Source organism: Rhinatrema bivittatum, chromosome 4, assembly GCF_901001135.1.
Source record: "Rhinatrema bivittatum chromosome 4, aRhiBiv1.1, whole genome shotgun sequence".
Taxonomy (NCBI): Eukaryota; Metazoa; Chordata; class Amphibia; order Gymnophiona; family Rhinatrematidae; genus Rhinatrema; species Rhinatrema bivittatum.
In genome coordinates this window covers 339,900,521-339,927,812 of record NC_042618.1, presented here as the reverse complement: position 1 = coordinate 339,927,812, position 27,292 = coordinate 339,900,521, and the positions used below count along the sequence as shown (strand labels likewise).

General features: G+C 42.3%; 1 protein-coding gene across 3 annotated transcripts in view; it reads left to right on the top strand.

The window, feature by feature from the left end:
- The first annotated feature begins 5,683 nt into the window (after positions 1-5,683).
- Positions 5,684-27,292, top strand: part of UNK (unk zinc finger) — a 219,184-nt gene continuing 197,575 nt past the window's right edge. Inside the window, exons 1-2 of one of the 3 annotated variants that reach the window (XM_029600488.1) lie at positions 6,295-6,414; positions 7,182-7,318. In XM_029600488.1, coding sequence (XP_029456348.1) covers positions 7,227-7,318 — 92 coding nt within the window. In that variant the 5' untranslated portion in view covers positions 6,295-6,414; positions 7,182-7,226. Of the gene's footprint in view, positions 6,415-6,477; positions 6,648-7,181; positions 7,319-27,292 lie in introns of those variants that run through there. The other 2 variants (XM_029600487.1, XM_029600486.1) reach the window with 2 other exon arrangements.

Below are 27,292 nucleotides of genomic sequence, written 5' to 3'. Positions count from 1 at the left end.
TGACGATCTTGGTGATTAAATTTGTTATAATAGGTTCAATTGACTTGAGTCTTGTAATGTGTATGCTATCCAGAGGGTGGTTGGCAGGATTCATTTTCTTGATGATAGACTGAATCTGGATGTTGGAGGAGGTGTCAAAATGGGTCCATTTTGATTTTATTTTTGTGTTCAGACATATAGATTGGGTGTTATTGATGAAGTTGGATTCAATAAGGTTTAAAATGTTATTATTAAAGAAATCAGCAAAATCATCACTACTGTAGGAAGTACAAGTAGGTTTATGAGTAGTCTTTGTGAGGTATTGAACTATTGAAAAAAGAGCATCCTTCTTTTGTTTTGAAAACTATGCCGAATAATCCTGAAATACCCTTTTGCTTTTTGATTGGTAAGTTAGTTCAGATTTCTTGCAATAGACCTGCATGATTGCCTGCTTTTGGGAAAAATTGTTGACTTAGCAGTTGCAATTCTGGGATGTGTTGTATTTTCCGTTTGTGCACCGAGCTAATGGGCCCTCTCAATTGCAAAGATCAAAATCACAGAGCATATAGAAAGACATGGTTTAATGGCACACAGTCAACATGAATTTACCCAAGGGAAGTCTTGCCTCACAAATCTGCTTCATTTTTTTGAAGGGGTTAATAAACATGGGGATAAAGGTGAACTGGTAGATGTAGTGTATTTGGATTTTCAGAAGGCGTTTGACAAAGTCCCTCATGAGAGGTTTCTAAGAAACGAGGTGATGTCCTTTTGTGGAATACAAACTGGTTAAAACACAGGAAACAGAGTAGGATTAAATGGTCAATTTTCTCAGTGGAAAAGGGTAAACAGTGGAGTGCTTCAGGGATCTGTACTTGGACCAGGATTTTCAATATATTTATAAACGATCTGGAAAGGAATACAACAAGTGAGGTTATCAAATTTGCAGATGATATAAAATTATTCAGAGTAGTTAAATCACAAGCGGATTGTGATACATTACAGGAGGACCTTGCGAGACTGGAAGATTGGGCATCCAAATGGCAGATGAAATTTAATATGGACAAGTGCAAGGTGTTGCATATAGGGAAAAATAATCCTTGTGTAACTACAGCAATGTTAGGTTCTATATTAGGAGCTACCACCCAGGAAAAAGATCTAGGCATCATAGTGGATAATACTTTGAAACTGTTGGCTCAGTGTGCTGCAGCAGTCAAAAAAGCAAACAGAATGTTAGGAATTAAGAAGGGAATGGTTTACAAAACGGAAAATGTCATAATGTCTCTGTATCGCTCCATGGTGAGACCGCACCTTGAATACTGTGTACAATTTTGGTAGCCGCATCTCAAAAAAGATATAGTTGCAATGGAGAAGGTACACAGAAGGGCGACAAAAATGATAAAGGGGATGGAACAACTCCCCTATGAGGAAAGGCTGAAGAGGTTAGGGCTTTTCAACTTGAAAAAGAGATGGCTGAGGGGGGATATGATAGAGGTCTTTAAAATAATGAGAGGTCTTCAACGAGTAGATGTGAATCTGTTATTTACATTTTCGGATAATAGAAGGACTAGGGGGCACTCCATGAAGTTAGCAAGTAGCATATTTGAGATTAATCGGAGAAAATTCTTTTTCACTCAACGCACAATAAAGCTCTGGAATTTGTTACCAGAGGATGTGGTTAGTGCAGTTAGTGTAGCTGGGTTTAAAAAAGGTTTGGATAAGTTCTTGGAGGAGAAGTCCATTAACTGCTATTAATCAAGTTGACTTAGTAATAGCAGAGGCCATTCCCTGGCATCAGTAGCATGGAATCTTCTTAGTATTTGGGTACTTGCCAGGATCTTGTGGCCTGGTTTGGCCTCTGTTGGGAAACAGGATGCTGGGCTTGATGGACCCTTGGTCTGACCCAGCATGGCAATTTCTTATATTCTAACTCCTGCAGTCCCAATGCCTCCGGCAGCCACATTGTCCGGACCGCCACTATATTCCTTTCCTCAATGCTCTCTGCCAGTCCCACAAAATGCAGGTTACATCAGTACAACCTATTTTCTAGGTTTTTAATCTTATCTTCCTGAGTCGCTATCTTTTTTTCCATCATTGTTAATCTTTTGATAACAGCTGCATCGTCTTCTATTACCTAAATATGCCCCTCTACATTATATTATTGTGAACCATATTCTGTCAGTGATTTTTTTTTAAGTTTGACATTTGGTCCAATATTGTAGATAATTGCTCTTATATCACCATTACAGCCGTGTTCATTTCTGTCACTACTACGTCACCTGAAGAGCAAACCACTGGACTTTCTTTTGTGGCTGCCATTTTTGTTGTCTGCTACTCAGGATTTTTTCTCTGTCCTGTTTGCCTACCTTCACTGGCATAACTCCCAGAGATTTCAGCATGTATTTCTCAATCGACATATACTTTTTCAGGATGTGCTTTGATTCGATCAATGGGCCCTTCAAAACATCTAATGAAAAGCAACTGTGGGAGAATGGCACCCAGAACAGAGAAACACATGTCCACTCAAGCTCATCACATCACGTGACCTCTCATGAAGCAGACTTTTAAATGCCTAAAAGGTAGTAATGATGCACATACTACTACTTAACATTTCTATAGTGCTACATGACATACACAGCGCTGTACAAACATACAAAAAGAGAGTCCCTAGTCAATATATCCAAAGCAAGAAACCTGTGAGGGAGTCGGTTGGACCATTAGATGACAGAGGGGTTAAAGGGGCTCTTAGGGAAGATAAGGCCATTGCAGAAAGACTAAATGAATTATTTGCCTCCGTGTTTACTAATGAGGATGTTGGGGAGATACCAGTTCCGGAGATGGTTTTCAGGGGTGATGACTCAGACGAACTGAACGAAATCACTGTGAACCTGGAAGATGTAGTAGGCCAGATTGACAAACTAAAGAGTAGCAAATCACCTGGACTGGATGGTATGCATCCTAGGGTACTGAAGGAACTAAAAAATGAAATTTTTGATCTATTAGTTAAAATTTGTAACCTATCATTAAAATCATCCATTGTACCTGAAGACTGGAGGGTGGCCAATGTAACCCCAATATTTAAAAAAGGCTCCAGGGGCGATCCGGGTAATTATAGACCAGTGAGCCTGACTTCAGTGCCGGGAAAAATAGTGGAAACTATTCTCAAGATCAAAATTGTAGAGCACATTTAAGACTAATCGGCGAAAATTCTTTTTCACTCAATGCACAATAAAGCTCTGGAATTTGTTGCCAGAGAAGGTAGTTAGTGCAGTTAGTGTAGCTGGGTTCAAAAAAGGTTTGGATAAGTTCTTGGAGGAGAAGTCCATTAATGGCTATTAATCAATTATACTTAGGGAATAGCCACTGCTATTAATTGCATCAGTAGCATGGGTTCTTCTTAGTGTTTGGGTAATTGCCAGGTTCTTGTGGCCTGGTTTTTGGCCTCTGTTGGAAACAGGATGCTGGGCTTGATGGACCCTTGGTCTGTCCCAGCATGGCAATTTCTTATGTTCTTAATCTAATGAGTCAAACATACAGAACAAGAGACTTGGGGTATAAAGCAAGACAATGTTTAAAAAGAAAGTTAGTTAACAAGACTAAAAACAGACAGACATAAGATTTAAAAGTGGTTTCAAAAAAGGTGGGTCTTTAGATGGGATTTAGACATGGCAAGAGAAGGAGCATGATGCACCAGTTCAGGAAGATTATTCCAAGCACAAGGCACAGCCAGGTGGAAAGCACAGAGTGTGGAATTGGCAGTGGAGGAGAAGGGCACAGATGGAGCAGAGCGCACGAGGAGAGTTGTAGGAAGAGACAAAAAAAGAGGAAAGGTAGTGAGGTGCTGCAAAGTGAAGGCATTTGTTGGTGAGAAAGAGGAGCTTGAACTGTATGCGGGAGCAGATAGGGAGCCAATGCAGTGACTTCAGAAAAAGGGTTATGTGAGCAGAGCGCCTTTGGAGAAAGATGTCGTGCAGCTGAATTTAGGAACGATTACAGTGGAGAAAGATGGCTTGCCGGGAGACCTGTGAGGAGCAGGCTGCAATAGTCTATGTGCGAGGAGACAAGAGAGAGTGGATAAGGGTTCTGGTAGTGTGTGCAGAAAGGAAAGGACAGGACAGATTTTGGCAATGTTTCTTCAAGATGTTTTTGTGAGACCATTGGTTCACCATAAGCAGACAACTACCCCTGATGAAGCTGCAGCGAAACACTGGCTGCTGTCGGGTCGATTACATTAGGCTGATAAAGTCAGAGGATTCTTGTAAACAGTGCTGAGGCTTTTCGCCGTAGAATTATACTGTACTTTAGATCCTCGACAGGATATCTGGGACAGACATAGAAATATAAATTCAACCTAACAGGCTGGTCATGCCAAGAGAGTTGGATGATACAACACTTGTTGGATAACACTTGAGAAAATTAGACCGTTTTGACACAATAACACACAGCTGCCTAGCCGCAAATGATGTGCAGACCGGACGGTTCATGTTGAAGAGATTGAACACGTCGACAGGCTTGCTGATGCGGTGTTTACAAAATTTATTAAATTCATAAAATTGCACAAATATTTGGTTTGAGCTGTACTACAAACAATCCTTAGGAGCCTTTTTTTTTTTTTTTACCGAGTTGGATTACAGGTCCTAACTGTGCTCTTTGTTTACAGATAAAAAAAGAAATGACACGTTTTTGCAGTGTTTTAGATATGCATAGAGGAGGACAGAGAGGAGTTGAAGAGGACTCCAAAGTTACGGGCTGATGGGACTACCTGTCTTATCCACAGAAATGGAGGAAGAGGGGAGGTGGGCTTGGGGGGAAGATAAGGAACTCCGTCTTGACCATGCTGAGTTTAAGGTGGCAGCAGAACATCCAGGCAGCAATGTCAGACAAGCAGGCCAATATTAGGCACTGGATTTCTGGTGAAATTTCTGGTGTAGAAAGGTAGATCTGAGAGTCATCAGTATAATAATGGTATTGAAAGCCACAAGAGGAAGTCAGAGCACCAAGGGAATTAGTATATTGTGAGAAGAGAAGAAGGTCCAGGACAGAGCCCTGAGGCACACCAACTGATAGTAGTATGGCAGTAGAGGAGGAACCACCAGAGGAAACACTAAAAGTGCAATTGGAGAGGTTAGAAGAGAACCAAGACAGGACAGAGTCCCAAAATCCAAGCAAGGACAAAGTATCAAGGAGTAGGTGGTGATCAACAGTGTGAAAAGCAGCAAACAGGTTAAGAAGGATAAGGGTAAACTCAGGAACAATGTCAGAAAATATTTCTTTAGGGAAAGGGTGGTGGATACATGGAATGCCCTCCAAGAAGAGGCAATGAAACAAGTATGGTAATGGCATTCAAAAGGGGATGGGACAAACATGGAGGATCCCTAGTGGCTAGAAGATGGAAATGAAGAAACAGGATAACCCACGGTAACTTTTAGTATACCATTTCTGCCTGGGGTAATCCACACAGCACCGCACCACAGTTTCTACTCTAAATAACTTGCTGTGCAAACTGGATAACTCATTTAGGTATTTATTTGCCATCATTTACTACACAAAATGACAAACTTTTAATTTAATTTCGCTGCAATATTGCAAAGATATTGAACATAATCAACTCTAGGACCGACCCCTGAGGCACTCCACTTAACCACCTTTCTCTCCTCAGAGTGAATAGATTCCAGTATAGATTGGAATTCATCACGGTTCTTGCTCTTTTCTTGCAGGGAATTTACTTTTAATTTACATCACTTTAAATTTGTTGTGCAGTATCCCTATCCTAAAAAATACTTTTACGTTACTTTCTAAAACAAAACCCCATTTAAATAGTTTTCATTGACTGATCGATATTTTTGTCTATGCTGCATCAACGTTCTTTGCAACATATTAGACTTTTATGCTGCTCACAGTACGTAGATTAAAGCCTAACGTATAAGATTTCCAAAGAGCAGTCAGTCTGATCTAAAGCGTATACTGTTATTTTGCTAATATCATATCCAATTACTTGCAGTTCACTACGTAGTTTAAGAATTTTCAGGCAGCTATCTTCGTCTCTGTAGTAACAAAACGCAAAGCGTCCACCTGAACTACAACTCCCCAAATTATCAAGGATTACGTCATCATCCGGGACACTGACGTAATCTTCCTCTGGGTCTTGTAGTTTATTTCTTTGGAAAACTAGTCCACCGAAATTGAGATTAAGCTAAGATCTTAGACTACGGATCCCACAACCCCCTGCGAGGAAGCAAGAGGGCCCTTCATTTCCTCATGGCGTTGGCGCCTGCGCACTGGCCGAACCGTGCGGACCGTGCACAGCGAATAATAAAAGGAGCGGAGAGGGAGAAAGATGTCGAAGGGCCCCGTCCCGAGTGCCCCCGCGGCCTCCTCGGCGTCCCCCGCGACCGCTAACGTGCTGCACGCGCAGCCCGAGAAACCACAGCACTACACGTACGTAAAAACACACGCGCACGGCTGACGTCAGTGGCCAGCGTGAGTCACGCGTAAAAGGAAAAAAAAAGAACCTTGTAACTTAAACCGGTTTGAACCTGCTCGGACTAGTCCAAACCGGAACGGGACGGATAGAAGCGGGCTGGAGCCGGATTCAGGGTGCTTGGGGGCGGGGGTGCTGAAGCAAACGAAGCCTCACAGGGCAGGCGGCAGGTTAACGTAACAGGATAAAGGTGAAGGCGGGGCTGGAAAAATCCAGCAACTCCCCCTCCCCCACGTGCTTTATTATCGATATAGTTTCTTAAATAATTAATGGCCGGGGGATTTTGTGATGCCCCCTCCCTCCATACTTAATTAGAAACAAATGGATGTCGAAGTGACTCCAAGGAACATTCCTTCATATGCGTTTTGGTCGTCGAAAGGGTGGGTAGGATGTTCTGACTGCTAGGCCTTGGCAGAAATGTTCTACGTCATCTGTGCTTTAAATATTAAGGAAACGTGATTTAGGTGTGTTACAGGTCCCCGCTGTGAATGTGAAGGCGGGATAGGCTAGGAAAAATAACATTTTAGTGGTGGACCAATCAAGCATTCAGTTCACACTAGGGACCTACTTGCAAAATATGAATTCTTTTTTGTTTTGTTCCCAATTAATAAGGGAGATGATGCCGAAGTTCCACTCGCTAAAAAGTAACTAGCAGAGAATTAAAATTACCTGTCTGGGTGGAATTAGCCATTATGGGAATAACTTTGTTCTCGTTCTTCTTCAGTGATAAAGATGTGCTTTTTACTGTGGAAAAATAGACCTGTATGTCATGGGCTCTGTTCCCGACTTAGATAGGAAGAAAGTGGAAGATACAGCCTACACTAAATACGTTGTCCAGCATACAATATTTCAAAAGCACAGGTATCAAGTATTAATATTTTGTCATTCATAAAATCATTTAAAATAATTACTTAAAACTACCTATATTTTTCTTGAATCTTTAGGCATAGCCATGTTTGAAACAATGTCACAGTTTTGTTGGTTCATGCAGGGCTTGATATAAGGTGTGATAGAATCTCGTAGACAAATGGACCCAGTGTGGATGTGAACTAATTTAGCTCTTTTGGTCAGATGGTACTTTCTGAGATTTTGAGTAAATTGAGCGTCCATTTTCATAACCTGCACACAGCCACCTCTCCTGGGTGCCCGATGACAAGGACGCGCTAGGAATGCTCAATTGATCCCTAGTGTGTCCTTTTTAGCGTGACACCTCATTAACATATTGAATCACGTGTCCAGGAAAGAGGGATGGGTGTGCGTTAGGAAAATGGGCGCTTAATATGAATGCCTGTTTTCTATGTGCTCGTACTGCATCAGCCCCTCAAGAAGCAAACATTCTTCAATGGAAAATAAGTTTTATACAGCAAGAGATAGACTCAGGAGTAAAAAATAATTCCCAAAGAGGATGATGAATGCATGGAACAGCTTCCCATTGGAGATGGTGGAGGCAAAAACAGTAACAGTGCTCAGGTTAAGCACAGAGGATCCTTCTTTGTGAAGGAATGACAGCTGGGCAGATTAGTTGGGCCTTAGAGACCTTAGCTATCATTGTTACTATGTTTCTTTCTTAAGGTCTGATGAGATAGCCAGTTGTGTTCTAATTATATTTTCAGGCTGTTCACAGTGATAATACCTAGAATTTTGAAAGCTCATGAACATAGAAAATTATGACCAATAACTAATGACCAAAAGGCCCATCTAGTCTGCTTAGAAGACTCTAGGCAATGCTTGAAAGTATGGAGCTGGTAGACGTTTATGTTTGCTACATTTTGATTATTCCTTGTGCATTTTGCAACCTAAAATGCATAATACAAGTCTGTGAAAAAATATCCTTTTAATTTCCTCTTTTTGAAATGAGCTGGACAAGGTTGCATTTTGTCAGTAGTTTCTGATAAGCTTATTGAAAACAAGAAGTAATTGAATAAAGATGCACATTATCTACTCTCGATGATATGTCATAATTTATTTTATTAATTTTTTTGTCCATTTTGTCAACAATTCTATGTTCTTTTTGCGGCATCAGCTAAGCTTATAATGATTTGCAACGTGCCTGCAGATGGTTTGCCTCACGACGTTGAAATAACTTGAGTTGAAGCTAGTTGCTTGATTTTTCGGAAGCAGGTGAAAACATGGTTATTCTTAGTTGCTTTGGGGTCTAAATAGGATCTGTATAGGCTGATGAGATGAGTGATGGGAAGCAGATTATAGTTTGTTAGGTTTTATTAGTTTCAAGTAGAAAAATTCATATCTGTGAGGTTTTATGTGTAACATGTTTGATATTTCTGATGAAAGGTGTCGTATCAAGAATAAATAATGTGCACAGAGCCATATATGATGTTTATATGTTTTGTTTTTTTTCTTCTTAAATGTGCTGTTTGGTCTTTGTGTGATTCAAAGAAATCATCCTAATCCAAGATGATTAATGCAACAGCCTTAATACAACAAATGTACTCAATTCTTGTCTATCTCATAATTGGGTTTGTGTAGTGTTTCATTAAATAAAGAGTCACTGGAACCATAAATCAGTATTTGCTGAGTATTGCATCCCCTTAAACAAATAAAATTAATTTGTATGTCTGAAAGTTAACCTGTAAGTAACAGCTTAAAACCTGACCAGGTGCTACACCAGAGGTAGGCAACTCCAATCTGGCTTACTATACAAATGCTTATTAAAGTATATATATCTTTATCAACATTTCTTAATCGCCTAAGAATATATTAAGTTATGAACATAATAAAACATGCATAATAAATACAATTTAGAAAAATTAAACAAACTATTCTCTACAGACCTCCAGAGTGCTCTGCTGTTACTGGAATGTGTAGCAATAGTGTTGAAATTCACAAATAAGAGGCTTAGGACACTGAACCAAGTAACTTCTCACTAGCACCATCTACTCACTCTCTCAGCACTTACAGGCACATACCAAATAGTACAATTCAACAGGGAAGGAGCATTTGAGGACTAAACCAAGTAGAGAAATTAATTTTATAAAAATAGCAGGAAAAAGTTATGTTCATAACAGGGCCGACAGAAGCACTAGGTGAGCTAGGCCTGTGCCTAGGGTGCCGACTATTAGGGGGCGTGACCCAGGTGGGGCGCCATTCCTCTTTGTCACTGCTGCCACTCACCTGTTTTCTAAAAAGGAAAGAAGTTTTTTTTCCATCGATAAGCAGGGCATTTAGCTATGCAGCGTGGGGTGATGTCATCCGTGATGTCACGAGGCGGAGCTTTACTCTCTCAACTCTAAGAGCTTTGCAGTGCGCTTGTACCCACGTTCCTGCGCTCCTTGAGCCGTCTCCTCAATTTTTGTTTTTCCGCGATATCTCATGGATGGGTAGAGCACTCTCTCTGACTCCTGACTAAAAAAAAAAAAATAGTAGAAGAAAGAAGAAAAACATGCTGAGGAGCCCGGGATTCAAATATTGCCAATGCGGCAAAATAATGTTGGTGACCGATGGACATAATTATTGTTAGTTATGTCTCTGTCCCGACCATGACCAGTCCACATGCAAGGATTGTAGCAGGATGTCCCCATGGGCTAGACGCCAACGGGCCGAAAAAATGGAGAGGTTGCAGCAGCCGTTCTCATGCCCCCTCTCCTAGTGATAAATGATCGACACAGTCCTTCCCGGGTAAGAAAAAACCCCGGTCCGAAGCTCCACAGCTTCGAAGGGCTGCGCACCAAAAGCTGCTTCGGTGTCTGTGCTTCGTGCGCTGAGCGCCACTCCTAAACCCACACCTACTACGCAATCAAAATCATACCCAGCGTCAATCGTAACCATCTCTCCTAGCCCAATGCACCCGACGCATGCGTCGGTGTTGGTAGATGCGTCAGCGCCCACTACGCACTCGGACGCAATCAAAAAACACTCAACCCATAAGATTTGGAAATCTTCCCAACTCCACGTGGCGTTGCAGATTCCAAAGCAAAAACCAGATGAGACACCTCGTAAGTCTTCTGCCAAGCCTAAACATCTCTTACCGCCTTCTGGAGCTACCTCTTCACTGAGATCCATTGCTCCACATCTCCACAAAGGAGTCGACATTCTCCCTTGTCAGTTTTCTCTGATATAGCCATAGAGGAACCAGCAGGTAGCTGTGACTCTTCACCAGATATCCCATGCCTGATGAAGGATTTACCTAGCCATTCCCGGAAGAGATCAGCCTCTCCACGCAAGATCTTAAATCAGGATTTCATCAATACCCTGGACAAAAGACCATGCAAAGACGGTGTAACGTCCCACCTCATAGACCATCGGCCCAAGAAACTATGTGTCAGATTACAACTCTTCTACAAAATTTATACTTGGGTTGCCTTCACATCATCACACTTCTCTGACACCTTCAGAAACATGTAAAGTTTCATCACTACATGCTTCTCCTTCCTCTCTACGCAAGGAACCATCCCTACGAGATTCGGCTTCACTTCCACCTTCTCATGAAACCCTTCCAGAGAATTCTCCCCTATCTCTGGGCAGTTCTACTAGAATCTCATCGGATCCTCCAGAGGATCAACCCCAACCATCTTCACCGCCAGAAGATCTTACTTATTTTAAATTTTTTGAGAAACTGGGCTCAGCCCTAAAAATAGAAACCCGAAAGCTCTCGGACCCCAGATCTGAAATTTTTGGAATCTTGCAGATTTTAGACTTGCCAGCCAAACCAACTGCCCTTCCTTCTCACCAGGTTTTAGAATCTCTTATGGACAAAACCTGGGATACTCCGCATCTTATGCCTCCAACTTCTAGAAAGCTAGATCTCAAAGGATGCAGAAAACTACTTACTATTCTAATGTCCAAATTCCTCATAATTCAGTCGTTGTGGAATCAGGAATGAAAAAAGCTAAGAAAAATAGGCTATATTCCAATACTCCACCCAAAAAGGATAACAAAATTTTGGATGAGTTTGGGTGCAAAATCTACCAAAACTCCATGCTCGGCTCCCGAATTCATCAACACCAGTTCTATATAGTCCAGTACTTGTATGACTGTACCCAACAACTAAAACCTTTCCTCACAACGTCTTAAGAGAATGCCCCCTTTCCACAACCTTTTCAAGACTTTTCAAGAAGGATTATGGCATCTGCTGAGGATAGCATATGAAGCCTTTGATACATCTGCCAGATCTTCTGCTGTTTCAATATCAGCTAGGCGACTGGCTTGGCTACGTGGAAGTAGCATAAGAGAGGATGTCCATAACAGATTAACCAATTTGCCATGTAGACCTGATAATCTCTTCGGAAAAAAAGCTCAGGGAAACAATTTCACAGATAAAGGAACAAAATTTGGCAGTCCAATCTTGACTTCTCCTTCAGAAACACCAGTGACGCCCAGGCGTTATTAAAGCCAATACAAAAGGGGATATTACTATAGAAGACCGTACCGTTACTATCAACTGTAACTCCAAAATTATAGACAACTACCTTACCAACAACCAAAGCCTCAGCAACAGGGGCAGAGTCCTCAACGAAGGACCCAGAGACAGCAGAAAGTTCAGACGTCTCAACCTCCATCCAAACAGCCTTTTTTAGATTCACTTGCCACAACAACAATAAAACAAGTAGGGGGCAGGCTTTCCCAGAATGGTCCGCAATCACTACAGACCGATGGGTAATGTATATAATCTCACATGGTTACAAGCTACAGTTCAATTATTTCCCGGCACTACTACATCCTTTCAACTCAGGACATCGCATACTCAGAATCCCTCACTGATTTGGGAAGTAAAGTTACTTCTTCAACAAAAAGCAATCCGACTGGTCCCTTTCTCACAAAGAAGAAAGGGTTATTATTCCCAATACTTCCTCATTCCCAAAAAATCAGGAGGTCTTCATCACATCCTGGACGTCCGGCTCTCAACAAACATCTCAATAAGGAAAATTTCAAGATGACCTCTCTCAAGACAGTCCTTCCTTTCCTTCAAACAAATGACTGGATGTGTTCCCTAGACCTGAAGGATGCGTACACATACGTTCCAATTCACAAGAAATTCTGGTTTTACCTCTGTTTGTTTCTAGGTGGGAAATCAACACTATCAATACAAGGTACATAAGAACAAGAGTCTTCACGAAATGTCTTGCTGTTGTTGTGGCACACTTGCGCAAAGAGGGAATACAAATTTTTCCATTTCTAGTCGATTGGCTAATCGTCTCCTCCAACACTCAAATCCTCCAGACTAATTTGGAAAAAACAATCATAATTTATGATTTCTTAATTATTTCCACCTTTACTTCCTTCCAGCTATATAAGCTTCCAAGTTCCTTACCCTTGTTGAATGTAACTTCCCTTATTCATTTCCTTTTGTTTAACTTTCTTAAGTTATGCTACAGTTATACCCTTGTTAAATGTAAACCGATCCAATATGGTTATTACTATGAAGGTCGGTATAAAAAAGTGTTAAATAATAATAATAATAATCATAAATTATGAAAAATCCCAACTTTACCCTCTCAGGATCTTCAATTCATCGGAGCAAAAATTCAGACTCCCATTTCCAGAGCTTTTCTACAGCTAGGCAGAGCTCAAACTTTGAGATCCCTTTGTCAATCTCTCCATCGTCAAAAATACACTACTGTCCATCAAGTACTGATTCTGTTAGGCCACATGGCCGCAGCCATTCATGTAGTTCAGCGTCTCCAGTGGGGTCTCCAGTGGGGTCTCGACCCAATGGAACCAGATGACTCAACCAATGTCCCAGAGGATCCAGATTTCAAGATCCATGAAAAAGGACATCCTTTGATGGCAAGGTCCTTCAGTCTTAACCGATGGCTGTCCACTAAGGTGGCCTCTTCATCGACTCATCATAACGACGGACGCATAAACAAAAGGATGGGGAGCCCATCTACTTCACTTGGAAACACAAGGAGTCTGGTCCCCAAGCGAACAAAGACTTCAAATAAACTTGCTGGAACTCAGAGCAATATAGAACTCATTATTTGCGTTCCAGTCATGGATACAGAACAAATCCGTGATGATTCACACTGACAACCAAGTAGCGATGTTCTACATAAACAAACAAGGAGGATCAGCTTCCTTGACTCTTTGCAAAGAAGCAATTCAGATATTGGAATGGGCGGAGGACAACAGAGTTTTACTTCAGGCGTCCTACCTTCCAGGCCTTGCAAACATGAAAGTGGACAAACTCAGCAGAATTTTTACCCACACAAATGGTCACTAAATCAGACAGAAGCAAACAGGAACTTCGCTCGCTGGGGTACTCCAACGATGGACCTTTTTGCTTCAGAAAGCAGCAGAAAAGTAAAGAAGTTCTGCTCACTTCTCCCCAGCATATACAGGTCATTGCAAGATGCTTTCCTGATACCTTGACAGATGGCCTCCTGTAAGCCTTTCCGCCAATCCCGTTAATTTCATGCACGATCCAGAAATGTATAGCGGACACAGCGGATTTGATGATCATCGCACCTACTTGGCCAAGACAACCATGGTATGCTTATCTTCTTCATTTGTCAATCAGTCCACCGATTACACTGAACAACAACCCCTTTCTACTTTCTCAAGGTGAGGGAAATCTCATACACCCTATGCATTCATCTCTTCACTTAACGGCATGGAGGTTGAGCGGAAGGTATTGAACGATCTAAACCTCCCTTCCAATATCACAGATATTTTGATAGCAGCCAGGAAGCCTTCTACCAGGAAGAATTACACTTTCAAATGGAGGAGATATTCGGCTTGGTGCAACCAACAAAAAGTTAATCCTTTTCAATGCCCTCCGCAAACACTACTGTCCTACCTGCATACCTTGTCCCTATCAGGTCTAGCAGTTACATCTATCCATGTACATCTAAGTGCAATAGCAGCTTACCACTCAACGACTAATGGATCTTCCATCTCTTTTCATCCTCTGATCTCGAAATTCATGAAGGGTTTAAATCACTTACATCCCCCTATTCAGAAACCTCCAGTTCCATGGGATGTAAATCTGGTCCTGGAAGCTCTGATGAAAACTCCATTCGAACCCATGCCATCCTCATTGTTCAAATATCTGACCTGGAAAGTCCTCTTCTTAGTGGCCATCACCTTGTCGAGACGAATAAGTGAGCTCCAAGCGCTGGTGATCAACTTCCCTTATCTTCAATTCCACCATGATAAGGTTTTATTACGAACTCACCCTTCCTTTCTACCGAAAGTGACTCATTCAAGTGAAAAGATGAGACTAATCTCCTTACCAGTCTTTTTCCTGAAACCACACTCCGACAGTCAGAAATCGCTTCATACGCTGGCCTGTAAGCGAGCTTTGGCTTATTACAAAAATAGGACTCTGTCTATAAGACGTACATCTCAACTATTTGTCTCGTTTAAACCAAATAACCCAGGACAACCAGTTTCTAAAAGAACTCTTTCAAATTGGCTTACTGCTTGGATTCAGTTCTGTTACTCTCAGAAATCTATATCTCTATCAAATCCAATTAAAGCTCACCAGATCAGAGCCACAGCTAATTCTATAGCGCATATCCAAGGCATGTCCATCCAAGACATCTGCAAGGCTGCGACCTGGTCTTCCATTCAGCCATTCACTTCACATTATTGCCTAGACCAGCAATCCGCGGCAGACAGTGCGCTGGGATCGGCAATTCTACATAACTTCAAGGATTCCTATTAGCTGTCCACAAGGATTCCTATTAGCTGTCACGATATCAAGAATTTACAAAAAGAGCAACCTATGTGCTTGCTTGGGACTCCCACACTGCATAGCTAAATGCCCTGCTTTTCGACGGAAAAAAGCAAGTTTGCTTACCAAAAAGGTGTTTTCTGTAGATAGCAGGGAATTTAGCCATGCAATCCCCCCCCCCCCCTCCACCTTGCTGGACAGCCATTTCTTTCAACACCTATACTCACAGCTAGCTTAAAAACCAACTAAGGAGATGGCTTGAGGAGCGCAGGAACGCCAGCACATGCGCACTGCAAAGCTCTTCGAGCTGAGAGAGTAGAGCTCCACTTCGTAACATCATGGATGACGTCACCCCATGCTGCATGGCTGAATTCCCTGCTATCTACAGAAAACACCGTTTACGGTAAGCAATCTTACTTATTTTAGCAAAGCATTTCTGATGGCGAGTTCCACAGGAAGGAGGCGGGAGGGGGGTGTTGGAGCGCCCCCCCCCGGGTCGCGACAACACCCTGCTCCTGGTTGTGGCCCTGACTCCTACCTTTTGGTTTTGCTTCATCTGCAGATGCCTTAGTAGGTTGTTTTAAAAGAGTAAGAGGCCTCACAGGGAATGTTTATTTGAGACAGATGTGTTTCAAATTTTTACGTAGGGCCTATACTACCTCTGCTAGAGTGCATAAGTATCCACCAATGTGGATTTAGTGGATACTGACTTGTGAAAAGTACAGGCCAGTCCCAGGTGCAGGGCAGCCCCAGGTATTTCGTCCTTGCTGTCAGACAAAATCTTTGTGGTGTAAGGTGGTTTATTATCTTGGATAAATTCTAGGTTTTGCTGAGAGGTAGGAGTCAGGGCCGCAATCGGGGGTGGGGGACTGTGTTGGTGTGACCAAGGAAAGGGGGGCAGCGCAAGGCAGAAGGTGCCTAGGGCTCCTAATCTGCTTGCACCGGTCCTGCATAACATATAAGTGTAACATTTGATCTCTGGATGCTTCTTATTCTATAATTTGTATGAATAATTAAAGTTGTATAACTCCTGACTTGAAAAATCGTGTATGTTTGTGGGTGAGTCTGAAATGATCTCATTTAATGCTTGGGAACCATCTGAAAGTGTTTCTAGACTGAACACTTTCAGATAGTTCTTAAGATGAAGTTTCACTGGGGATATTTGACCAAGAAATTCAGTAATGAAAAGTATATTAAGACAACAGAAGTTCAGGATGTTAGATATACAACATTATAAATATAATAATATTTTTACTATGACTTTGAAGTCGTCATGTTTTTTGATGTATTTTGTAATTATTATAGTCTACAGTTACGTCCTTAATGAAAAGTTTGGGGGAAACTGGTTTAAGAGATGCCTGCAGTCTCCTAAAAATGGGTTCTAGGATGGAAAGAAGAGTCAGAGGACCGCTTGGTCTACCCTGTCTGATCATTATTTACTGTCATCATATACTGTATGTTTCTATCATGTTAATCTGTCTGTCAAAACAAATGCAGTCAGACCTTTTGTATATAAACTTTAACTGCAAAATCGATGTATATGTGTACTGAGCTTAATTTAGGGGGCATGATAAGAGAATTATTCAACTTTATATTGCTATACCTAATTGTACAAAAACTTAAAACAAAAAAACTGCTATAATATCTTGGGCTAAGTTTGACCCATGCAGATCTTGGAAAAGAGGGAGCGGGTCATAGTCGATGTTGTGCTTGAAGGTGGACCCTTGTCCTGGAGCAGTGGAGAATGGCTCCCTGGTCGGACCCAGGCAGCACTTGCCACCAGGTGGCAGAGCACAGGAGGAGACACAGGCTAGCTGGAGCTTCTTCACTGGAAGCCCGCGGTCCCCCCGGGTGGAGCCCTTGGGAACCCGGGCCGCTTGGACTTAGGTGGGCCTCGCAGGGTCTCCCTGATAGGAAGTATAAAGGTGAGCTCACCAGGATCAAGGGTGTGCGGTCAATGTCTTGACTGAAGGCCTGAGGAATCAAGGAAGGCCAGTACTGTGTCTGCGATGACAAGGTTAGGAGCAGAGCCAGAATCAAGGAGGCGTGGTCAAGGATAGCCGAGGTCGAGTTCCAAGGATCAGTCCGAGAGAGGTCAACCAAAGCAGGGGTTTATTTATTTATTTATTTAAAATTTTTATATAACGACGTTCATCAGGGATATCACATCGGTTTACAGTGTAACTGAAACAGGCGCCTGGGATGGCGATTTACATCGAACAGATATAACGAATTAACATATGAACAAATGAGGAGGGGCGATAAAGGCGGGAACTAATCAAACAAAACTTATGAGCAAAATTTACAAATATATATAGGGGTTAGGTTCCAGAAATCAGACGTGGTCAAGGAGGCAGGCAAAAGTCAGTACCAGAGATTCAGTCCAAGAGGTACTACCTGGGGGAACGCAGGAACAGACAGACACTGGAACACAAGGATGCTGGAATAAGACTGGAATAGGCTATGAGACACGGAGGCAAACTCAGTACACACACGGTGTCGATCCGATTGCCAAGGCAAGGAAGTGCAGGCAGGCATTTCCTTTAGTAGTACGCTCAATCAGGGTGCACTGCAGAGCTTGGACCTGGCCCTATAAGGGACCAGACAGTCCGCGCATGCATGCCTAGGGGCGGGGCCAACGCCATGGAGGACGCACTGCCCTGCCGTGAGGCCTGGTGCGCTGAGGAAGGACCAGCGACTGCCGCCGCGGGATGCCGAGGCCTAGAGGAGCTTGCAGCAGCTGCCGGAGAGGCCGACCCAGGACCTGCAGTGGAGTTGGATAGGTGAGCAGGCCCGTGTTTGCGCCGAGCATGGATGGGGCGCACAACAGTAGAGATGGTTATAGGTCCCTGAAAATTTGGGAGTGTAGAAAAGTTCTTGTATGTTACTTGAAAACATACAATGGCAATAACTTTTTTTGTCTCTGTAGGATGCAGATTCTATTTGTCATCATTTTGAACTGCTCTACTCTCACTTACACTGACTTGAAACTGGGAAGGTATTATCTTTTAGAACTTCAGTCAAGTAACATTTATCACATATTATTAGGTGGCAGCCATGGCTATTAAACAGAAGTTGATTTAGTGCAGCAATTGCAGAGCCTGCAACTTCTATTAACTTTCAATCTGTTAATTAGGGATACCCTATTATGCAACAGGAGTATGACAGCCCATTATTTGTTGTCTTGTAATTAAACCTATCCTGCCCATTCTGTAAGTAACTGAATTCATTATATTTTAAATATATCAATTTTCAAGAAATTTGTTTTGGAATTTTGAGGACCTCTTAAATGAAGCTTTTGAATTTTTAGATTTAAAGAGTGGGCCATTTTTACTCATGTCACAAAAGAAGAGGATGGGAGTCTGAGCAGACCATTCAAACTGTACTTCTGGGGGAATTCTTGGCACAAAAATTTAAAATTCTGCAAAACTCCTGCATACTTTATATTGGTTAAAATATCACAATACACATCATAGTCTTTAAGTAATTTAAAATGTAATTCAGAAAAGTTATTACTCAAAGATGCAGAGCAGAATTCCCCTAGAAGTATACTGTAAGAGTAGCCCTTCCACCTCTCTCCCTACTCCCCTGGTCAGACCTCTTTCACTCTGCCCTCTTAGACCCCACCTCTTCGCTCTCTATTATCTCTCCCCTCCCCCTCCAGGCTCAACTCCTTCCATTTTATTTCCACCCCCAGCCTCCACTCCCACTAGTTGACCCCTCTCTCATACAGCTCCTCACACCAGCTCCTTCTGACCCTCTCATAAATACACACACACCCTCAGACAGGTTCTTTCTTTGTCTCACACACACACACACCCTCACATTAGTCTCCCTTTGTACCTCTCACACACCCTCACACAGGCTACCTAGCTCTCTCTCACACAATTACCCTCACACAGGTTCTCTCTGTCCCACTCTCACACAAACACACACTCCCTCACACAGGTTCTTTCTGGCCCACTCTCTCTCTCACACACACACATACTCTCACATAAGCTCTCTCTCTCGCATGCACAAACACCCCATCACACAGCCTTCTCTCTTCTGCACATACACACCCCCTCACACAGGCGCACTTTATTGCACGCACACACACCCTTTCACAGGCTAATTCTCTCTCTCACAATCATGCTCTCTTGCAGGCTGCCTTTCTTTCACACACTGGCACACAGGTTCCCGCTGTCTCTCACCACTTGCCGCTCACACACACCCCTTCACACAGGCTCCCTCTCTCTCTCACGCTCACACACAGACATTCTCACAAGCACACTTCCTTTCTTTCCATCAGGCACATGAGCTTTCTTGCCTCATACTGGGCCTTCTCTGCCACTGGGCCTGCTTATCTTTGCTGCGAGTGGGATGGGCTTCACTTGCAGCCAGCTGATCCTCGGGCCTGATCTACGCCGTAAATGGGTTGGGCTCCATTCACAGCCAGCTGATCCTCAGGCCTGATTTTCACCACGAGTGGGCTGGGCTCTGCTTATGGCCCACAGGGCCTTTCTCAGAAGTTCTGTGCAAAACTGTAAACTTTTTTTTTTTTTTTTTGTGTGGGAGGGAAATTCTGTGCTCCGCAGTAGTGCATAATTTCCCCAGAGTAAAACAGGAGCCGTCAGTAAGCAATGCCTTGCATCCTTTTCAAAGCGAAATATGAGTAAATTCATCCAACGGATCATATGGATGACCTAGTATTTCCAGCATTGCTGTAGGTTCTGTTTGTTGTACTGTAGAAAAATACCAATAGTGTTGGCCAGTAATATTCACTTATAGTTAGTGTATTATATACAACCTTTAGGTTTTATGAATTGCATGATACAAATAGAGGATGTAGTGTGGGACTTTATGCGTCATGGAGTCCACACACTTTATACATGGACACTGCATTATTTTTCTGCTTGTTATCACCTAAATTTCAATTGTATTTACAAGTTCATTGTTCTCAGACATCAGCTCTCAACTTTTCTCACTCTCATGAATCTTAAACATTCCTGACTAAAGCCAGCATAATAAACATGGGACCTAATTAATTTATAAAGAAAAAAAAAGGCTGTTATCTTTTGGTCTGGTGCACAGGTGCCTTCAGGGGTGAATGGGCCTATTGGGGGATCGGGCATCCTCCAGTGGGCCGGTTGCTCTGATCGCGTGGTTTTCTTCACCTCCCTGCCCTGAAGAGAAACTTGTTGGTCTGCAGTAGAGTCCATCCTGCCGCGGCCTGAAGACAGGTCTTGTGCGATTTCTGCTTGAAGAGAGGCCTGCACAGCCGTAGCAGTGGCCCTCTTCCACCTCCCTTCCTGTATTGAGGAGCAGCGCTGCCATCCCACAGCCAGAAGAAAGGGGGAGGCATGAAAGGGAAGGGCAGAAGAAAGGGGGAGGCCTGAAAGCTATATGCGTGTATGCTTGTGTATATGAGAGAGAGAATGTATGTATATGTGAGAGCCTGCATGTATGTATGAGACAGCCTGCATATGTGTGTCAGAGCCCGCGTGTGCTCGAGAGTGCTTGCATGTGTATGTGTGAAAGACTGAATATGTATGTATGTATGACAGAACAAGAGTGCCTGCATATGTCTGAGAGCATGAACCTGTGCGTATGTGAGAGAGACTGTATGAGAAAGTGAAAGCTTGTAATTGTGAACGCATGTATGTGAGTGAGAGAGAGTCTGTGTGTGTGACAGCATGTGAGTGGAGGGGGGAGAGAAGATAATGATTGTGAGGCCCCCTCCACCAATCCATAGCAATCTGTGGGTGACTGAAATTCAAAAGATTCCAGGTATGGAGAGCAGGAGTTTTTTAATCCTATTATTTTAAATTTGGGGGTGTTATTTCATGTGTCTGCTGTTTAAAATATTTGGTGTTTGGAAATATTAGAAAAAATTGTGAGTTATTTTAATTACTGGATGTTCATTGGCTGTTGCCTGCTTGACATTTATTCTTTTTATTAGTATGGTTATTGTGAATGATATTTTATATCTCTTGAATTTATTGCTTTATGTTTTATGAGGAATAATGTTTCTGTTTTTCCATTGTTCCACTGCATAACAGGCTTGCTGGGTTTTCCAAAGCATGCGTGTGAGCCAGAGTGAGTGAGCCAGTGAGCATGTGTATGAGTGAAAGAGAACGACGTATTTGTGTGAGCTAGAGGACTATTTAATTCATAAGAAGATGCAATACTGGGTCAGACCAAGGGTCATTAAGCCCAGCAACCTGTTTCCAACAGTGGCCAATCCAGGCTACAAGTACCTGGCAAGTAACCAAAAACTAAGTATATCCCACGCTACTGATGCTAGTAATAGCAGTGGCTATTTTCTAAGTCAACTTGATTAATAACAGGTAATGGACTTCTCCAAGAACTTATCCAAACCTTTTTTAAACCCAGCTACACTAACTGCACTAACCACATCAGTGAGTGTATGTGTGAACCAGAGTTTGTGAGCCAGTCAGTATATGAGAGAGGATATAAGGTAGTTTGTGTGAGAATGAGCATATATGTTAGAAAGTTTGTTTATATGTATGTATGTATATGTGTATATAAATGTGTGCATGTATATATATGTATGTATATATGTGTGTGTGGAGAGCCAGTAATTTAGAGTGCTTGTATTGCTGTCAATTTTTTTCTGCATTATTTGTGTTTGCATGGTTTGAAATCTATATTTTTGCTAGTTATATAGAATGTTAAGAATCTTTACACGTCTTTATTTGTGACTGATTATTAAAGAAAAAAATGGTAAAACTGAGGGAGACAAAGAAAGAAATCTGGAAAGCAAAAGGTCAAGTGGAAGAAAGGATTGCCAAAGAGGTTAAGCGAGGTGACAAAATATTTTTCAGCAATATCAGAGAAAGAAGGAAGACCCAAAGTGGTATAGTAAAATTGAAAGTTGACGAGGAGCAATGTGTAGAGAGAGAAATGAAGAAATGGCAGAAATGTTAAACAGGACATTCCATCTCAAGTGGACCAATTTAGAAAATCGTCTATGCTCCACCTCCTTCAAATTGAATATAATTTTGTGTGGATGTTCACTAGGGCCTCAAACAAAACTATGCAAAATTTTTTGGCTAGATCTCTATTGGTTCAAGAGCTAGAGGCAGCTGAATGAAGATCACTCAGAGTATTGTGCTCCGCATAACACAAAATGGTCACTTTGTCCAGGTACTGCAGCCAAACAATCCCTTGAGGGCCTGAAATTTTGTGGTTTATTACAACCTCTGGTGCTAAGTTCCTATGCAAAATTTGGAACCTTCATGAGCTTGCCACCCTTTTTATGGGCCAGCAAAGCACGTGAAAAATTTTACAAAATAAATTTAAGGCCTACTTTGACTCCTCATTGCTCCTGATGTATACTTTGATTCAGACCATAATGGATCAGTAGTCCTGGCCCATGACATACATCTAGGATTTTCACTAGGAGGCTTTGTAGCCAACTTGAAGCAAAGATATAAGAACATGCCATACTTGGTCAGACCAAGGGTCCATCAAGCCCAGCATCTTGTTTCCAACAGTGGCCAATCCAGGCCATAAGAACCTGGCAAGTACCCAAAAACTAAGTCTATTCCATGTTACCGTTGCTAGTAATAGCAGTGGCTATTTTCTAAGTCAACTTAATTAATAGCAGGTAATGGACTTCTCCAAGAACTTATCCAATCCTTTTTTAAACACAGCTATACTAACTGCACTAACCACATCCTCTGGCAACAAATTCCAGAGTTTAATTGTGCGTTGAGTAAAAAAGAACTTTTCTCCGATTAGTTTTAAATGTGCCACATGCTAACTTCATGGAGTGCCCCCTAGCCTTTCTATTATCCGAAAGAGTAAATAACTGATTCACATCTACCCGTTCTAGACCTCTCATGATTTTAAACATCTCTATCATATCCCCCCTCAGCTGTCTCTTCTCCAAGCTGAAAAGTCCTAATCTCTTTAGTCTTTCCTCATTGGGGAGCTATTCCATTCCCCTTATCATTTTGGTAGCCCTCCTCTGTACCTTCTCCATCGCAATTATATCTTTTTTGAGATGCGGTGACCAGAATTGTACACAGTATTCAAGGTGCGGTCTCACCATGGAGCGATACAGAGGCATTATGACATTTTCCATTTTATTCACCATTCCCTTTCAAATAATTCCCGACATTGTTTGCTTTTTTGACTGCCGCAGCACACTGAACCGACGATTTCAATGTGTTATCCACTATGACGCCTAGATCTCTTTCTTGGGTTGTAGCACCTAATATGGAACCTAACACTGTGTAACTATAGCATGGGTTATTTTTCCCTATATGCATCACCTTGCACTTATCCATGTTAAATTTCATCTGCCATTTGGATGCCCAATTTTCCAGTCTCACAAGGTCTTCCTGCAAATTTATCACAATCTGCTTGTGATTTAACTACTCTGAACAATTTTGTATCATCTGCAAATTTGAATTATCTCACTTGTCGTATTTCTTTCCAGATCATTTATAAATATATTGAAAAGTAAGGGTCCCAATACAGATCCCTGAGGCACTCCACTGCCCTCTCCCTTCCACTGAGAAAATTGTCCATTTAATTGTTTCCTGTCTTTTAGCCAGTTTGCAATCCACGAAAGGACATCGCCACCTATCCCATGACTTTTTACTTTTCCTAGAATCCTCTCATGAGGAACTTTGTCAAACGCCTTCTGAAAATCCAAGTATACTACATCTACCGGTTCACCTTTATCCACATGTTTATTAACTCCTTCAAAAAAGTTGAAGCAGATTTGTGAGGCAAGACTTGCCTTGGGTAAGCCATGATGACTTTGTTCCATTAAACCATGTCTTTCTATATATTCTGTGATTTTGATGTTTAGAACACTTTCCACTATTTTTCCTGGCACTGAATTCAGGCTAACCGGTCTGTAGTTTCCCGGATCGCCCCTGGAGCCTTTTTTAAATATTGGGGTTACATTAGCTATCCTCCAGTCTTCAGGTACAATGGATGATTTTAATGATAGGTTACAAATTTTTACTAATAGGTCTGAAATTTCATTTTTTAGTTCCTTCAGAACTCTGGGGTGTATATCATCCGGTCCAGGTGATTTACTACTCTTTGTCAATCAGGTCTACCACATCTTCTAGGTTTACCGTGATTTGATTCAGTCCATCTGAATCATTGCCCATGAAAACCTTCTCCAGTACAGTTACCTCCCCAACATCCTCTTCAGTAAACACCGAAGCAAAGAAATCATTTAATCTTTTCCGCGATGGCCTTATCTTCTCTAAGTGCCCCTTTAACCCCTCTATCATCTAACGGTCCAACTGACTCCCTCACAGGCTTTCTGCTTCGGATATATTTAAAAACATTTTTACTGTGAGTTTTTGCTTCTACGGCAAACTTCTTTTCAAATTCTCTCTTAGCCTTTCTTATCAATGTCTTACATTTAACTTGCCAACGTTTATGCATTATCCTATTTTCTTCTTTTGGATCCTTCTTCCAATTTTTGAATGAAGATCTTTTGGCTAAAATAGCTTCTTTCACCTCCCCTTTTAACCATGCCGGTAATCGTTTTGCCTTCTTTCCACCTTTCTTAATGTGTGGAATACATCTGGACTGTGCAAATATCTCTGTGTAGTTAAAATTTTTTCTTTCTAATGTCATTTGTTAGAGCACCTTTTTTTTGCTACAAAAGTCACCCTGTTTTGTCTTGCACCCAGCCTTGCTTTGATTAGAATTATAGTTTCAAAGAAAAGCATCATTTTCATGCATGAATGCACTATGTTAAAAAGAGAACTGTGAAACATGCAAATTAGCTAGAGTTGTGAAATTTTACAATGCAGCTCAGTTTGTGCTTACCACACTTTTAGTTTTTGACACATATTTGTTTAGATATATTTTAATAAATTAGTCATCAAAGTCAGCGCAAAACTTTGTATGCTGATTAGTTACCTTGCATTGGTCAGTGGTGACTGAGCCATTGCCAGTTCAGCAAAATTGACAACCCCTTCATCTAGGGGCCATTCCAGACAGCCAGACAAGGGTAACAGCCACAAGGTTTCCAAGTTTTTAGTTAAGCACAAAACAAGAAAAGGCAAGACATTACATATGAGAATTGCCTTAAACTGCAGAGTTCACAAAATTCACCTAGTCTTTTTTCCTGCCTTGCACATGCTTTTGAATGCCCCATCAAAGGGCTTTTGAATAAATGTACTGCCTGCCTGATGAAGTTGTTATGTGTGCATCAAGGGTAGCAATAATGTGCTCTTCTGGAACCCAACAGGTGTTGTCTATGGGGGCAGCCAGTCAAATGACTGCATATATGGCCAGTCCACCAGGAATTATCATAATGGAAGCTAAATACTGACCAGGTTGGAGCTGGATAATTGAAGGGTAGGAAAATATTCACGTTCATGTTCTAGAAACACTTGCCAGGTCATTTTACTGGCCGCCCCTTAGAGATACTTGTTGGGTTCCAGAAGAGCACCATAACACCAGTAAGTTGGGAAAAAAAATAGCAAATAATTGGGGGAATCCAGGGTTCCTCATTTACTGGAGGACAAGGCTGCATCATGTCCTTATGGGGCGAAGGGCCTCTCCAGGGATTCCCGTCGGCTTCGTCCTTATAGGGAAGCATCTACTCAAAGGTCTCATCCCTATGGAAGATCTCAGTTCTTTCAGCCTAGAAAGCCTCATAAATTTACAGGCTCTGGGACCAGCGCCCTCAATCTTCACAGTGAAGATGTGCGGGCTCCCCTTCTGGTGCGGGAGATAGACCACCTTTCTCATATTGGAGATGGGTCCAGATTATGATGGACCAGTGGGTCCTGGATGTGTGAGGGACAGCTATGCTCTGGAATTTTTGCCAGATTCCTCTGGATGCCTTTATGGTCTCTCCATGAACTTTCTACAGAAGAGAGTGGCAGTGGAGACTAAGTAAAGGAGGCTGTTGTATTTCAAGGCTGTGATTCCTGTTTCCAGATCGCAGGAAAATACAGGGCACTATTACATTTATTTTGCCCATTTCCATGAAAGTGGAAGGGTCGTTTAGGCCCATCCTGGATCTCAAAGGTGTCAATTGATATTTGCGTGTGACTCATTTCTAAATGGAAACTGTATGTTCCATAATAATGGTTGTACAAAAAGGGGAAATTCTCTCTTCTTTGGACCTGAAGGAGGCATATCTCCATATTTCCATCAAAATTTCTTACACTTTGCCATTCTGGGATGTGTGTCATCAATTTCAGGCTTGCCCTTTGGGCTAGTAACGCACCCAGAAACTTCTCCAAGGTCATGGTGATGGTAGTGGTGGTTCTGCGCAAGGAGAGCATTCTAGTCAATCCATTATCTGGATGACTGGTTGATTCGGGCCAAGAAGAGGGCTGCTTGGCATCTTGTGCAAGTGATCTCCTTGCTTCAGGAACAAGGCTGGGGTGGGTGATCTTGTCCAAGAGCATGTTACAAGCTGACTCAAATGCTAGAGTATCTTGGCGTGTGATTTGATATGGATCAGGGTAGTGCTTCTGCCAGAGGGTGCATTCAGAAGGTAATTTCTCACGTTCAGGCTTGAGAAGGACGGTTCACTTGACTGTGTAGTCTTATCTGCAAGTCCTGGGGTCGATGGCAGTCCTCGTTGGACGTGTCTACCCTGGGCAAGGGTGCACATGCGGCCCCTTCAGCAACATGTTGCTCTCCCGTTGGAATCCGCAGTCACAGGAGTACACGGTGAGACTTCACTTGCCGTTGGAGGTGAGGCATCCAGTTGCAGTGGTTGGTTACAAGTGGATCATCTCAGGAAGGCTGTTTCCCTTGGATTCACTGGAATGATTAGTGGTTATGACAGATGTGAGCCTTTTGGGATGGGGGGGCTCGCTGTCAAGAGTTGATGACGCAAGGTTGCTGGAATGCCGAGGAGCGACAGTGGACCATCGCTCAGTTAGAGGCACAAGTAATTCGTCTACATGCTTGTGGTTTTCCGAGCGACTGGAAACTTGAGTGGTAAGTTTAATTTTGAACAGTGCCACTATGTAGCCTACATCAATAATCAAGGCGGAACCAGAAGCCAACGGTTTCAGTGGTGGTAAATGCACTCATGGTATGGACAGAGTGACATCACCACGACAAATTCTCCTCCCAGTTTGCCAGGAAGGGCAACCTTTTGGGCTGATTTCCTCAGCAGGCAAGACTTGGACTGAGGAGCATGGGAATTGGCAGACAAAGCACTTCAACTCATAGTGGCACACTGGGGT